Raw genomic sequence first — 16,650 nt, 5'->3', positions numbered from 1 at the left:
CGCGATCGGCTGCCGGCGGCGCGCCGTTGCTCCGGCCGTCCCAATCGCCCGGAGTGAGCGTAAGTTGAAAATGGGGCGTGGCCGCGTTTTTCGCCGCACCGCGGCGCGCGTAGCCTAAGGTCGCTCTCTCAGGCTTTCCCTGGCGCGAGCGGGCGCAGAGGACGAAAACTGAGCCTTCGCAGCCTGTGTGAGACGTTTAAGAAAAAAATTACAACCGCTCATTAATGCAGCAGATAGAAGTAGTTACGGGCGCCATTTAGCCATTTAATTTTTGACGTAGACTAGGGCCGCTGTGAAGCGTAAGTGAATTCATTGCACATCAGTAGTTTTTGTTTTTTTGGTGGTGGTGGTAAAAACACTTTATTGAGCAGCCAAGGGGGCTGGAAAGGCACGTGGTCAGCCTCCTACGTCCAGGAGGCCGCGATCCTGCGCTGAATGCAGGGCTCGTTGCATCACGGCGATTTGATGCTCCGCCGCTGAGCTGGTCAGCGCAGACTCCCACTGCTCAAGGTCACGCATTTTTAAAAAAAGATAAGCCGTCTTGTTTTATTTCTGGAAAACTTGTATTTGTTATTTTAGTACGTGAAAGAGCGCGTGATACAAAGAAAGAGCGCAGTGCCGCTTTTTTTTGTGTACCAAAGTATCAATTTTTTTGTTCGCATTCATTTAAGAGAAAAACTGTTAAGTGAAGTGCAATCTTTCACGGCGCGCAGGTGTTTTACAAAGCGTTGTCACAATCCAGTGTTGGGTAAGACAAACTTCCTGCAATGCTTACCGTTGAAGTTGCCTGGCTGGAACTGGGTCAATTTTTATTATGAGGTTTAACGCGTCGACGCTACATAGGCGATGAGGCACAGCGTGGTAGAGGGCTCCGGATTAATTGTGACCACCTGGTTACGGGCGCCGGCAGGATTTTTCCTTGAGGGGGCAAATCTATTGTTGCGCGAAGGAAAAGGGAGAGGGCATGGGGTAAAGTGTTAAAATGATTTGGTGGGGGGAGGGGGGAGCAATTGCCTTTTTTTTGCACCCCCTCTTCTCGGCGCCTGGGGATTTTTAACGAGCGCCGAAATCTGCAACACACGGGCCGCTTTCGCTTTCGCCTCCAGCAGAAAAGTGGCCACGAGTCAAACCCGCGTCCTTGAACTCAGCAGAAAATTTTTTCCGCGGTTGCCCTAAACATTGGAGGCTAATGCACCGAAGCTACATCTCCGAAAGAGGACAAACAAACTCATTTCAGGATGCATGATACTTTATTTACAGCAAGAAAAAAAAGGACGGTTCGCAGCATGTTTTTCTTTATTGCGCAATTCTGTTCACAGAGCACATTGCAGAGTAGTGACTTACATACAAGTTTATACATAAGACTTCATTTACAGAAACAACCCAAAAACAGAGGCACATAGTATGCACCATGTTTTTCATGCGTTGCACAAGTTTACACGCGCAGCACTTTCCGGTACAGTGGCTTACATGCAAGCTTTTTTCGGTAAGCTGCCCAGACTGTCACAGCCGCACCGACATTGGACAAGAGTGGCTTAATAAACTTGTTGAAGACCACAGTCAGTGTGCTCGCACCATGCTCATCTCTTGCCGGGCATACAAAAAGGGGGCACTGTTCAAGGTGAGGCAAAATCAGTTCAGCCAGTTGCTGACGCACATTGCTCTTTTTTATGTGCGGCAGGGCAATGTCAACAGCCTTCTTAATGGTCACAAGTACCATGACAAATTCAGGCTTTGGGAAAGTTAGGCCACCCCTTGACTTCAGGCTAATTAGGCCCATTAGCACAGGACTGGATCCATCTGATTGATGGAGGGAAGGGCAGAAGGTACATGTTCTCCGCTCCTCGACTGCTTTTGCCACAAACCCGGCTATGTAAGCAATGCTAGCATTCACTATGGTTGACGGTGGCCGCTGCACTGAAAAAGAAAATAAGAAGATATGAAAAGAAACACCAGAATAAAAAGTTTCCAGTGAGAGCATAAAAATTGTGTTTGGCAGTAATGTAAACAGAGCAAATTTTAGACAGCCCATAAAGACAGATCTTGTGTGTAATGCAAATGCTTCACTGTTTCCACCCAGCCCTCATGAACATAAATTTTGGTGCGTTGCTAACAATCAGCAGATAACCTTCAGATAAAGCAAGTGAAGATGGTGGCTTTTTGTTTTATCTTACATTTATTAATACTCCAATGAGCCTCTACTCATCTACTTACGAGGCAGTGCTTTCAGTGGTGTAAACAGCCCGTCGATTCCCATCACAACGTCTTCAGGTGCAGTGCAACTAAAAAAGATGTGCAAAACATGTATTAGAAAAAAGGCTGCTGGCTGGAAAAGAAGAACAGCCAGGCAAGCAAGCATTAGGTCTTGAAAAAACATTTGATGCGGCATACCTGGCTAGGGCAACTTGAGATGTCTCAGTCGAAACAGGTGTGGCAGCTTGTGCTGTTGCTTCGGCTGGAACATCCAGTACAGGGGACGTCACGCTCATGGAAGCGCCATGTATGCTGCAAAACACACGTAAAATAAAGGCAATCATTTGTGAGCAGCAGTGCTCTATACTCTTGAAACATTGTCTATATGAGCAGATGACATTGAGTGCTCACGTGGCTTAAACACAACAATCTCAATCAGTAGGCAGGCTACAATAGTAGTAGCTGCACACAATGCATGCTATGCGTTGTGTGAGGTCATGAAAAATTATGGGGGTCCTGTTGAAAGCAAAGGCAACCTGCCCAACCATGAGCACTTGCCCTAAAGCATCAGATCACGTGTACCTACCTCAAGACAGCCTGCCCGTCCTCGATGTTTCAAGACTGGGATGGGCAGAGGTTGCCAGTCCTCAAGATCCTCTCCAGGCTGAACGTCACTGCTCTTGCATCCAGGCAGTCATTGCCACCGGCCATTTGCCGTAGAGAACTGAAGAGGAGTTCCACAGGGTCGCTTGAGAGGTTCCTCGTCAAAACATAAAATAAACTGCTCTCGAGAAGGAACTTTACACACAAAACCGTAGACTTGCTCGTCAGAAAAATAGCTTCATAAGTCTCTGCGCTTAGAAACTTCTTCCCACTCCTTTTACAGGCATTGTTGAGAGCCTCGAGGTAGTCTGGAAAGTCCTTTTCCAACCACTGTAGGCGTTGCTCAGTCGCGCAAAAGAAGTGCATCTAGTCAGGCTGTCTCATGTGCACATGCGCAGTTCGGTTTGCTACATTGTGGATGGCGAACCACTTTTGCATCATCTTCATGAACAAGATTGTCATTTCTGCATTTCTGAAGTTCTCTGCCTGAGGGTGGCGACTCGGGTATTCCTTCAAAAAGGAAAGTGCCGAGATGACATCGTCTGAAAACAGCTGCACTGCTCTGCCGACGTGCATCTTCTCAAAGTTCGTTGGTTCTACGTGCTTCTGCGTGAGGAAACGAACTGGTTTGAAACCTGGTACTTTTGTAGCTCATACAGCTGCTTGACAAACTGTCTCGTTATTGGTTGGCTTCCGTCTGTCATCTCCCACTCAAGCAAAAGGCTTCGCACATTTTTTATAATATGGCACTGGTCAAATGACAGAAATATGCTTCTTTCTGGGTCACATGGATGAGTGACAACAGGCTTGAGTGAGCCGTTCCCCAGATGACGCATCATCGTAACATTATTTTGTCGTTATCTGTGACAATCCGGAGCACACACAGACCACACTTTTCAACTTCAGAGATTACCTCTTTTGTAAGCTGGTACAAAAGCTTGCCACTTTGACGGTTCGTGAAGAAGAAGCCGCAAGGTAACTTGTATGCTGTGGACAATCCTGTAGCAACAAAACATAGCACCTTGTTGGCAAGTATGATGTTGCTGGTGTTCTCTGCTGCTCCACTGTTTTCTTTTGCCGTTTGTTGCCCGAAAAAGCAATCCATTTTGCGATAATATATGTATTTGGAGCTGATAGACATCTCATCTGCAATAATTGAGCAAAGCCGGGCTTGCTCTTTCAGGTTGCCCACCTCTTGCTTTAAGCGTTCCTTCATTAGTGGTGTGACCCCACTTTCACCGTTCGGCTTCCCGACATAGCGAGGGAGGGTGTTTTTCGACGGCAGTTTAAGCAAGCCTCGGTTGCGTATGTAACGGTACGCCTTGGGGGACAAGTAGTACAATAGCACACATTCCCGCACAAAGTCTGGCGACCATGCGGGTCGTTGCCTTGTTGCATTGGTGATCTGCTCCTCTAAGCAATCTTCTAGGCAGAACTGGGCCGTGCCAACCTTCTCCAAGCATTTTCTGATTGCCGAGTGGACCGTGTTGTTCTCATAACCACGAAGCTTCTTTTTTAGGTGGCTGTTTTCTCGCTGCAGTCTCCTGACAGTATCTGCTTTTCTAAACAATTGCATCCTCATTCTGTTGATTACCCTTGCATCTGACTGCCTGCGTGGAAGGAATTCATCACAAGTTTGCGCTGAACACTCAACTGAGTTAGTAGGCCGCTGCAGTTCACCAACTGCATCTTGTGCACTTGTTTTTGCCCCTATAGCATCCTGATCCTCCTTGGGGCTAAATATTGACACATGGCTTACAGAAGTCTGCGACAGATGACCTCCGTCATGGCCCACACCTTGAAAACTCGCCTCTGTATTTCCTTCAGGGACTGATGGCAACGAGCCATCAGAATTTGACTGATGGCCTGGCGTGGTTGCACTGTCACAGGCTGAACCAGTCATTTTGGCATGGCAACTTGATAAACTTGATGCCTTCTTTTGTCCGAAAGGAAGTCCTGTACCTTTCGCTCCAATTTACGCCGTTTTGGTGGTTTTTGCGGGTGCATGTAGGTTGGGAATCCCGAAAATACGCTCGGAACAGCATCCCGTTTGAGGCGGCGAAGCTTTGTGGACCCCAAAGTGTAGTCTGAATCCGCAAAATGAAGGCTGCAGACGACACTGCTCGATGATTTGTCATTTGGGACAAAATGTTTTCTTGATATCGCCTTCAGCCACGCTTGGCGACGGTCATCGTTCGCAGGAAAATCATGAAAACTTATTCCGAGGTTTCTTTTCCAGTCCGACTTGCAGAAAGGCACGCTGCAATACATTCTTCTGAAAAAATACAGAAGCAGAGCGGACAGCGGTGTGTAATGCATGGCAGAAAACCGTGTAATTTTCACTCACAGCAAATAATGAGGCAGCGAAATTGCGAAAGCTACGTAAGACCGCTAAGCACACCTGCAACATATACGTGATAGTAAACCAAGAGTCAAGAAAGAATTGTCGCTTCGTACGCGTGGTCGCTTCGTTCACGCGGAAGACTAGCTTAGAGCTTTCGACAATTGCAATCGGCTGCCTATAAACAACACTCGAGCGCTTATCGATATTACGCTGCTCTCTCTCTCACTCTGTCTCGCACACACATTCAACGCACGCGCGTGTGAACCTACACACACACACACACACACACACATTAACACGCGCCGCGGACCCACCCACATGCGCACGCACACACACACGCGCACGCGCACGTGTGAACCTACACACACTCACATGAACACGCGCCGCGAACCCATTCACATACGCATGCACACACCCGCACACACACACACGCACGCGCGCGAACCCCCACGCACATCACGTAACATGCACACGTGTGCAGCGAACGCCCACGCAAGCACACGCCCCGTGAAACAACACGCGCGCACACACTCACACACAAAATAGCCAAGCTCACTGTGGCGAAGTACTTTCGAAACAGCCGGCAAGGCATAACAAGGTGAAGCGCCGTGATAGCTCGCGAAAAGGCCGTAAAAGTGACAAAAAAATTCAGCACACTGGCATTCAATCTGCAGCAATAGCGAAAGGAGTTTGGGCTGCCTCATTCGATTCACATAACCACACCGGCTGCAGCAAAACAAACTTTTTTAACGAAGTCTTTTAAAAAACGTTCGTACCTTAACTTTGAACTGCTTGCAGGAACGAATACAAACACATCGAGCGCATACTCAAGGTTTGTCTGCAGTGAAAACTCGACAACGAAGACTGGCGAACACCTGAAATCGCAGGCACTGTCGGTCAAATGAGCCTCGTTCAACCTTAGGCTAACGGCGCCGCCTCGCGGCGTGTGTCGGAGTTAGCAAAATTACACCGCTCCCATAGCTTTCGCGCCGAATGGGACGGCCGGAGCAACGGCGCGCCGCCGGCCGCCGATCGCGGAGGCCACGGTCCGTGCGTCCATTTGCCCATCCGTGCATGCGTCTGTTCATGCGTAAGCACGTCCATCTGTGTGTTCGTCCCTGCGTCAGTCCATGCGTCCATCCGTCGGTGCAGTCATCTGTGAGTCCGTCCGTGCATCTGTCTCTGTGTGCGTTCGTTCATCTATTCAACACTCCAAGTACCACCATATCGCATCTTTTCATCATATATTCCGCATATGCACCGCCATCCAGCGGACATTCCAAGGACTAAACGAGAGGTGGCACACGCACACCTTCTTAAGGCTTGCGCTTCGTGTTCACTTCCCACCTTTAACCACCTCGAGTTCATGGTATATACTAGTTCACTGTATTCATGGCACTGTGGCCCGACGCTCGCTAAACCTTTCTAAAACCAAAAAGGTTATGGCCAGCGAGTATAACGTAGCAACCCGTTCTTGTCAGATAGTGCTCAATGCACATGCCAATGGCTGCTAAGGGGGAATGAGAGACAGGAGAATTCGGCTTTCAGTGAACTCGCACGCTGCGAGTTTTTTATTGTGAAACAACGCACAGAAGAAATTTCTCAACGGCACCACCTTGGAGGTCAAAATGTAAGACTGGTTACACACTATGACTACTACTACGACTACGAGGAATGAACAGGTGCCGCTATAAGGAGCTTCGCCCCTAAAATTCATCAGCACACCCTTGTTACAATTAGCGCAGGCAGAAATAAACTTTTAGAAAGCCACATGCGCTGATTTGAGTAAAGTTGGTCCATGTGGATTACATATTTCTTAACAGTGCATTATCTTTATTTCAATTTAGACTTTATGAATATGTCGCGCCCTTGCCCTATCCACAATTTTTGATTGTTTACCTATATATGACACTTCCAAAGATGTGAATAAATCAGTTTATGAACCACCTATTTTGTCGTCTTTGTGCCATCCTCGTCTCGTCATTCGCAGCACAACAAAAACCATAATTTCCCGATAAGCAGTTGAAGCGCCACCATGCATCTTTTTTTATAGACGTGGGTGTTTTAGTAGAGATTTCTCTTGAGCATATATTGAACATATACACTGTCTTGCACAAAGCATCGGGTCGTTGAAGCAGGGTACCTCAATACTAGTGAAGCATTTGACGCTTCGGAAGTAGCATTGCCCGGCGTCATTCATATTGTTTATCATTTTATGCGCAGCCTGGACATTACGTGGATTGGGAACTGAGGATTCTGATCAAGTTTTACACTCCTAGCATCAAAAAAGGCTCTGTTATTGACGCAGCCAGCTTGGTGTACAAGAAGTGCGAGGAGCTCTCTTATGGCACCTACAATAACGACACCAAGGACATCAAGGATTTCATTCGCGCCTTGGGCATCGACTTTACCGAGCGCTATGCGAACCTGTCCAGCTCTCGTCTTGAATTCATGGTACACGTCTCGTTGCAGTATGGGTTTCACCCATTTGTTGCCTTCAAAAGACGTCTCGAGTACAAGGTGCCTGCGGGTAAACCAAGCGACGTCGTGATGGAGGTAAACTGTACTACTTGGAGAATGCGGTGGTGACAGAAAGCGATTACGTGTGCTAAAGGCATGTAAAGCACAGAAATTGCACAGCCTAAATAATACTGCGATTTTAAAGGGGTGTTCTCGCTAGTCTATGAGAATTGTCAAGAATATTTTGGCTCAGTTACTCGGCTACAGCTACGTTATACATATTTTCGAGATCTTCCCTTTTGTGGCTGGGAACAGCAACCTTATTTTTCATTCACCAATAAAACGATACATTCATTCGAAAACGAACATTGTACAATATTCACATTATTGCGACCTATTTTCTCCTAATCCTTGATTCTATGAGTTTATGAAATGGAAATAGCTTTAATGTATACAACTTAGACTTTAAGTAGCGATACCTCGTGTCTGAAGAAAAAGGGTCAGGGTTATTATAATCATGTTATATTAACTACTGGGCCCACCCTTGACCAGTTACATTACTACATTGTCGTGATTGTTACTATAATCGCTACAAAAAATGATGTTAACTTGAAAGGAAGCGCTACGCAACTGATGACTGTTATAACCTGTTTTGATTAGCTAGTAATACGCTCGAATGTCTTTTAAATGTCGTCAGAATTTATTTCTCGTCAAAATTAATTTGAGAAACTGTACCGCGATGTGTTTGCACACTTGAACAGTATACTCCTTCGCTAATACTTTTGTAAGTACGCCCTGTGTTTAGGTGCCACTCACCGAGTTCCACAAAAAAAAGTCACAAATGGTGATTATAAGGTTGTAACCTCTCTATTACCTTATCAATAGTGTGAATATGGTCTATTGTGCGTACGCTTATATGAAATCCTTCTTGGTCCTTTGGTTCATGGAACTGCAATGTCGCCTTTACTTTATTACCTATATTTTTGTGAATAGTTTGCAGAGAACGGACGGTAGGATGATCGGCCTGTATTTTTCTAAGTGCTTGACGTCTCCTGTTTTGTGGAGTAAGATGGTGTTGACATTTTCTAAGACTCTGCCCTTCCTGTGAAGATACACTTCGTTTATAAGGGGATGAGTTTTTCTATCACAATTTCTCCGCCTTCTCTCTGCAGGTATATTGTTACCTTATCCTCACCAGCAGTTTTGCCTTTTTTGCGTTTCTTCTAAGGCTCCTATTTCCAATAATATTAGCTTAAAAATAATATTACGATGGGAGAGGCTTTTAGCTTGTAGTGGCCGTAGTCAGGCGCATGATGATGATGATTATAACTCCTCTAATGAAGTTTGAAAAGTTTGCAGTGCATGTCAAGAGAAAGCACTGATCTCTCCTGAGGGAGAATGTTGTTTCCCAGAAGACTGCTCAAAAACTATCCAAGAAATACTAAATCAGTTAGAAGTTGTGTTATTGCATTACTGTGAGACTCCCCAATAATAAGAGGTAAAGCGTAAGCTGAAGAGTGAGACATAAAGCAATATTCATTAATTTAGTGCTAAAATTCTGTGTTGTCCTAAACATTACTGTACCCACACGGGCTTTGAATGTGTGAGCACACAAACAGGCTTCCTATGCCGCTCCTAAAATGAATGGCAGGCCTGCGGCGATGTCCTATGTTATAGCGCGTTCTTCGCAAATGTGCTCTCTTGCTTAAGCCTAGCGTCAGAGCAGCATGTGCAGACATAGTTGGTTGTAGGCGTGTGCAAATGGCAAAATTTAAATCCTGGTCAAGTAAAACTAAATAGGCCTCATAACAATCCTATAGGACTACTAAGAAGTGCTAATAAATTGGTTTTGCAATGCTAAGGCAGCTATTTATTAGGCTTGTATAGGATTCGACAGACTATTATTTAAAACAAATATTCACAAACTTTCACTTATAAACGTTAAAAAATACTTCATCAATTACAATCATGAGTCGCATGAAACGACAAACTATTATGGACGCATTAACATAGGCAACACTGGAGTTTAGATCAAGCATTACTTTGTCCCGTGATGAGTAAAGCTCTGATAGTCTTGGAAAAGCTTCTTCTGCTTTTGTCTTCGTAATACAACACTTACAACAAAAAAATCCTTCGCTTCTCAAACGTATACAACTTTCGAGAATTTTTAGTCGGTGCTGAATATTCAAAAAGTGTTTAAAAAATAATCCGTAGTTGCAATATGCGCTATTTAACTATTTATTTCAGAAATGTTTACGCAACCCTAGCAAGTTCAATTTTACTTCAGAATTATTCTTAATATTGCATATACAAAAAAAGAGTTACATAATACATACAAAAGAGACAGGAATCCGAAAGTACAAGACTGTCAAAAGGACCTCCTCTGATTAGGGGTGTACTCAAAAGGTAACATCAGCAAAAGAAGCCAAAAATAAAAAAAGCCATCAAAACAGCACGACCTCTAATAAAAAAACGATATATTTACCATAGAAGCACTATGAGAAACATAAAAATAGCACTACAAAACAGAAAAGCGACAAGGAAAATAAAATTATTAGAGGAATAAAAGGTTAAAGTAACAATGCATTTTTCATGTTCCAGTGACCGAGATAATTTAGTATGAAAAGGGATATGATTCCAAAGATGAATACCATAGAAGCGAGCTGTGAATTTGCCATAGTTCAATGTTATTTTGGGTAAAGCAGTCATTGTGCTCTAAAAACGTGCTATTATGATTGTCGACAAGGACATGTTGAGGTCTAGTATCTAATTATACTTTACGATTAATGAGACGGCATGTCATAGGGGACGATGTGTGATAAACTCTTTAATAGGTAGAAAAAGCACATGAGAACACGTGGACGATGTCGATTGCGTGCTTTATTTTTAGTACTACTTTTATTACAAACCAGGTCAGGATACTGAAAAGGGCAAAGCAAATTTACATGATGCAGAATTAATACTACTTCAAAAAAAATCTAAAGTGAACTGTAGTCACATGTGCCAAATAAAACAGCACCCACGGCATACAAACAATGAAGCAAAGCATCTCTAGCGCTTGAATTTCCGTTCGTCCATATAAGCAGTCTATATAAGCTATGGTAGCCGGAATCTGCTCCTTATTATTCTTTAAGGTAGAACACGTGTGCCGGCGTTACAGTTCTCGAGCCAATAACCGCTGCCAAATTTTGAATCAGGCCACACAAAAGTAATGAAAGACGCATTAGAAAATTCGTACTCAAGACCCTCGTTGCTCCGACCACGTGCGCATGAGGTGCGTTGTTGTTTTCAGAACGAAATAGACAAGCTTGGGGCAACTTTATCTCCACAGAAGTTTTTATTACTGGTGGTAGGAAACTAATTCCCGTGATAAAATGTATGAAGATAATCCCTGAAAGGTAGCAAAGTGGTCTGAAGAAGCGTGTGCTTCTCCCATATGTTAACAGGTTGTCCCACGGCTTGAGGAATGTAGCAGCGAGGTGTGGCACAACCTAGGTACTCCACAACCTTTGAAAGCTGTGCCCAGAACTACGGAAAATGCTGCAGTCCTTCACTGCGCTTAATAAACACACAGGCTATGTTATCATTCACGTATAGCAGGTGTGGTCTATCAGGTTCCTTTCTGTTGCGGCAGAAACCATGTTGATAAATATGAAACGTGTAAAAACACCAGGTTTAAGGAGCGCATGACACCGGGTTACCTGATTTAGCTCAAAGACATTTGGTGGATTGTTGTATCTCGGGTGGTTGCACACCACACTTTTGACGGATAGAAAGATTCTGCCAACAGAGAGGCAAAAACAATATATGAGTAGGTAACTGAAGCCTTCTGCGTTAGAAATATGGGAGAGAAGTAAAAAAAGCAGGCGTTCATCACAATCTCATGTATGGAATCCGACACTTGAAAGAGCACGTGTAGTGTTGTTGTTGGAGATGCGAGACGTCAGTTTCAAGCTTTTTTGACTTTGGCTGCTTTTTCATTGTTTCCATGGCGTAGGATGAGCGAATACTTTCACTCAGTTTGATCTGGTAGATATGCAGAGCTACCAACGAGCATCATGTGTGTTTCTCGAAGATAAACGGGTATATTGATGTTTTCAATTAAACTTGTGAACTTGCGCTCTTGGTGTCTGTATTTACATTGTGCATGTGTGGTTGTTGCACAGACAATCGTGCACTCCATTTTTCGAGCTACTCCGAACAAATCTTTTTGCGAGTCTGTCATTCTGTCATTATGACTACGTTTCAAAATATTAGTATATTTATTCGCTTGAGCTTTCAAACTTATTTTGTAGTGACCGATCTTGCGGAACACCCATTTCTTGGTGTTTTCAATGAAGCTCGCACGACTCCAGGGCAGACTATGCACATGGCATGATGCGATCAGAGAAGTACGCAGTGCCATATTGTTTCAGACCAGCAAAGGATTGAAAAGCGCTCTTTCTTGGATATGTTGTCGATTCTATGCGGCAATGCGAAGACCCATGGTGGTGATAATACATTTGTAATACTATGCTTTACTTGCAAAAAATAATCTCGTAAAAAGTGCATTCGTTCGCAGATAATGTTAAGCAATACAACCACTCCTGTTTTGCTCCAATGGAAGCCTAACGATAGCCAGTTCAACGAGAGTTGGTTCACTGGTTTGCTCAAGCAGTACACGGATCTCAATGAACACGAAATAGACAATGTGACAATTGAGCTCAAGGCAGGAATGGACGAAGGTGAGTGCTTATTTGCCAGTACACATTGCGACGTTATTTAGCTTCATATAAAAGCTGCGTATTCAAAAAACTTTCTTTGTGAAGTATCTTGAATATTCAAACATTACTCAAGCAGCCTACACCAAAAAGTGTGAAACAGACTTTAAGTGACCTGTGAAAGGAGAAAGGAGTGTGAAGGTGGTGTTGTTGAAACAATATTTTTCAGAAAAACACTGAGAGTGAAGGAGGAATACGAAAAAGTTGGGATAGAATTAAAGAATCGATGACCTCCTATTTTCTATTTTGTCTATGTTCTACTTAACGCAACACCACTGCATAGTATTTTTAGCCTAATGGGGAAAAAACAAGCCGCGTATTTTTTTTTGCTCATTTATTTACAGATACTGTCACTCCTTACACAGGAATATTATAAGAGTGAAACAAAATTGCATAAAACATAAGAATCGTTCTAAAATCTGATCGTACCAAACATGGCTAAATAGCACATTCATATAAAGGATCAGAATGGAGTACATAAATAAACTCCATTAGATAATAAAATCAAATGCACTTGACTACGCAAAGACAAAGCTTTGCTAGCACCAAACTAGAATATGAGCTCTGTCTTCAGGAGTAGATTTACGGATGTGCATGATACAGCTTCTTCAGTGAAAGCATCTTTTTCCTTGATGGTCCGTTGGAAGAGGCTATACATGAAAAAAATCAGTGTAAAAGGGAGGAGCGCGAATGAACTTCGAACTGCAGTGTTTTTTTCACTATGACGGGTGTCGAAATGGTCCGCATATCTTATACAGAAGTCGTGATCAAATAAAGTAAAGATATTTCATACTGTCGTATTTAGTTAAAGCCCTAATTGTATTGTGGGTAGCTCTGATTTTGAAGAAAGTTGAGATGAGGAACTTTTTCACCAATATTTATGAATTATAATTATGACTGCTAGATGGTGAATGTTTTCAGCTTTTGCGAAGTCTGTCACAGAGAAAGCACCCCAGACAACTTAAGCGTATTCTGTAATCGCGTTAAGAAGCGGTTTGTAGGCTAAACACTTGGTTGTGTTGAAAACGGCAAATGGCAGCTAAGTCACTATGGAGATGTGTCGGCCTTCACGCAGACTTCACCTATGTGATAACTTCGGCGAAGATTACTTGGGAAAATAAAAGCAAGGTTCTCATAATGCTTAACACTATTATACTCATGATTACATAAAAAAGTGTATTTAAGGTAATTTTTCTTTCTAGCAATGGTCATAACTACAGTTTTAGAGGGTTTAGCCCCATTTGTCCTTATTCACATCATTTTTTATTTTTTGTAATTTTTTTTGCAATTGCACTTGATACCCTACTGTGCCTCCTTCACTGTGTTTAAAAGAATCGTCTGCAAAGAGCCTGACAGAAACAGCTATTTTTTCGGGAGATCATTTGTAAATAAATAAGGCGTGCATGAGCTACATTGGATGTCTAACCAATTATTTTGTGTACGTTTTGCATTGTTGTCAAGCTATATTATTCTATCGTAAGTCAGACTATGTTGTGCCAACTATAAAATAAGAGAGCGCGAAAAGCTGGAATGTTGTAGATCAACATTGTCCAAAGCCATGTTGGCTGTTTGATGACGAATTACGTTAATTTCAGTGGCTTATTATGTGCTTCAAAATAATGTGTTCATGTGGCTTTCAACCAGAGCTAGTAATTGACAAAGGGCAAATGTTTGCTAAAATTTCACTACTTGCACTTGTAGGAATGGAAATAACTTGAGCTTCCTTCCACTCCTTGGGTAAGGAACCATAGAGAACTAAAGATCTAAAATTTAAAGTGAGGTATTTGAAATTTTATTCAGCGTTCAGAAAATAAGTAGGGGTCTGATCAGGCCCAGTTTTTTTAGGTGAAATTGAGTAAAACTTTGAGGAAACTTTGTTCAGAAATTTTGACGCACGTGAGAGACGGTGATTCTATGTTTGTTGAAATTACGTTATTATCTCTAAACACTGATGCAAATTATTTATTGAAACATTGAATGGGAGGGCACTCTGTGGATTTAGTCAATGAGTGAGCTTTCGTTCATGGCCTAATATATGTCCAAAAGTTATCTGGGACCTCTCTAAAAGAGGATCTTTGATGCCAAGGAGGGTTTGTTTGGATTCCTTCCCATGTATTTAAATATCCTGATGAATACATCAAATGACTGGCTGATTCTGAACGCTAGAATGATTTTATAGTTCTTACGTTTGTGTTCCTTCTTTCAAAGTGTACTATTTCTTTTCTCATTTAAAGGTGTTCATTTTTTTTCTTGAGACTAGTTTTATGAAGAAATAATGTAGAAGACATTACTAATTTTAGAACAGTATCCCCTCCCTTATGCTCACAATACTCTCAGCAAGGCTCACAGGAGCCCTCTGACAATTGGTGAGCTCTAAAATGATCAGCTCTAGCAAATTTTAAGACATATTTTGTTGAATGGTTGAAAACAGTGGACCAAAGACATTGGGACAACACTAGAAGTTTATGATAACATATAACATCACTCGTTTCACAGGCCAGAAGAGAAGGAGCGATTGATCATACTCAGAAACAAGGTGCAGGGTAGATGAAGTACGGGCACAGACCCTCTTATAGTCGCTCACCACATGGCCTGAGCAAAAAAGTTTAAGGAGAAAATTGAAAAGTTATGTTGCCCCAAAATAGTGGTTGGTTCAGTCTATTCTAGGTAAGTAGGGGTCACCCAAAAGTATAAAAATTTACCATGTTGCACATTGCATTCATGAAGCACCCTGAAATGTGAAGAATTTAGAATTAGACCCCACATCTGTTCTTTCCTATCTATGACAGAAAAGTTCGTAATTGCCTCAAATCCTAATTCATCTATATGAAGTCATGTCACCGTAATTGTCATAATGTCAAGTTCATGTTCTAAAATAAGGAATTCGATATCCTTGATCTCATGTCTCATGCTTCTAGCATTCAGGTTCAGTCTCTTGAAGCCAGCTCTATTCTTCACTTGAAGTAAAATATTTATGTTAGAGAGCATGACACTTGTAGTGACCGTTCGTGTTTTAGTTCCAGATGTAAGGCAAAATATTACTTCAGTTTTGCCTTCAGAGAGCCCAGGTTTTGTTTCTTCTGACCATTCTTTCTGCAAGCATACAGTGCAGAAGTATACAAGTGGTTAACAAGTGAATAAATATAAAGCAGTTGTTTTGAAGCTGTTTTTCTTGTGCATGAAGAGAGAACGCTTTTACATTTAGGAAAAATATGTTCGTGAATTCACACTAGCAAGACTGTTACCTTGCGTGCGCACCAAGCAGCATGTATGATGTCATCAGGACTAAATACTTAAAACAACTACGAAAGTTTACCACGTTGACATAAGCAGGTCATATATATATATATATATATATATATATATATATATATATAATTAGCGTACTTCTACAGCAGAACCACCAGAAACAGACATAGACGTTTGGTGTGCTGATTTCTAGGCCGTGTGGGGCCAAATAATATTAGAGCTGCTTATGAGTATGTTATGTTCCCACACAGCTTCTGTGATATTGCGCCATATGAACGCCGCCTCCACGCCAAAAGACCGAACACGTGCGATGACCCTTTCACAAATGGCCGAGCGAAGGAATTGCCCGTCAAAAGGTTAGTATTGCTTAATAAATAAACACATGAAGCTATATAAGCAGATACGGGTAGCGAGTTCAAGCTGTCTTGATCAGACTTGTCCTTCAACACTGGCTCACACTGAATGTGGAACCAAGGCGGTATTATGAAACGTTACGAAAGTTTAGAATATGGAAGATTATCTCGCTCCGGTTTGTCATCTCCGCTACACAGAATAACGCATATCGTTATCAAAGAGTAGGATGCTCTGTAAATAACTATCTGCCAAATTCAAGATACTGTTTCAAATACATCTAGATCAGGAGTATTGCCTTGAGGACAGTCATGCTAGCTACGTATCAATTAGATATCTTGTATTCAGAAAAGGGTAGCATACAAAAACGTTCGAATGCAAGGCCATCTATATGGTTCATGTTTTTCGTCGCTGTTGGTGTTGTTGTGGCCGGGGGGGGGGGAGTTATCGCGTATCTGTACTTACGGTGGCAGTATCTGCAGGCCCTGAAAGGCGCGTGCTGTAGTATTCAGTCAAGGTGAAACAACGAACGTGCAATGCCTTCGCGGCTGGCATCAGTTGGTGTAGTTCAGGTGACGCATCGGAGCTTTCGTCTTAAACTTGCTGCTGACTGTATGTTTTAAAGGCCTTTATGAGGGGCAATAAGCTTGGGCACATGCTTTTAGATGCGAAGCAGCTCTTTCATTACCC

General features: G+C 42.8%; 1 protein-coding gene across 1 annotated transcript; it reads right to left on the bottom strand.

The window, feature by feature from the left end:
- Window positions 1-1,435: 1,435 nt before the first annotated feature.
- Window positions 1,436-2,257, bottom strand: LOC119177987 (uncharacterized). The gene is made up of 2 exons (XM_075870171.1): window positions 2,215-2,257; window positions 1,436-1,917 (listed from the first exon to the last, which is right to left on the bottom strand). Exons 1-2 carry the CDS (start codon window positions 2,255-2,257, stop codon window positions 1,436-1,438), a joined length of 525 nt encoding a protein of 174 aa, XP_075726286.1.
- Window positions 2,258-16,650: the final 14,393 nt, after the last annotated feature.

Source organism: Rhipicephalus microplus, chromosome 1 (genome assembly GCF_043290135.1).
Source record: "Rhipicephalus microplus isolate Deutch F79 chromosome 1, USDA_Rmic, whole genome shotgun sequence".
NCBI lineage: Eukaryota > Metazoa > Arthropoda > Arachnida > Ixodida > Ixodidae > Rhipicephalus > Rhipicephalus microplus.
Note: the sequence above shows the minus strand (reverse complement) of the source record. Positions and strands in the feature narration are given on the sequence as shown.

What these genes read in the sequence shown, in the direction of transcription:
- LOC119177987 (XM_075870171.1), bottom strand. Translation starts at nt 2,257, where the DNA reads ATGGGAATCGACGGGCTGTTTACACCACTGAAAGCACTGCCTC. An exon ending in ACCACTGAAAGCACTGCCTC is followed by an intron (nt 1,918 to 2,214) that starts GTAAGTAGATGA and finishes TTTCTTTTTCAG; the next exon opens with TGCAGCGGCCACCGTCAACC.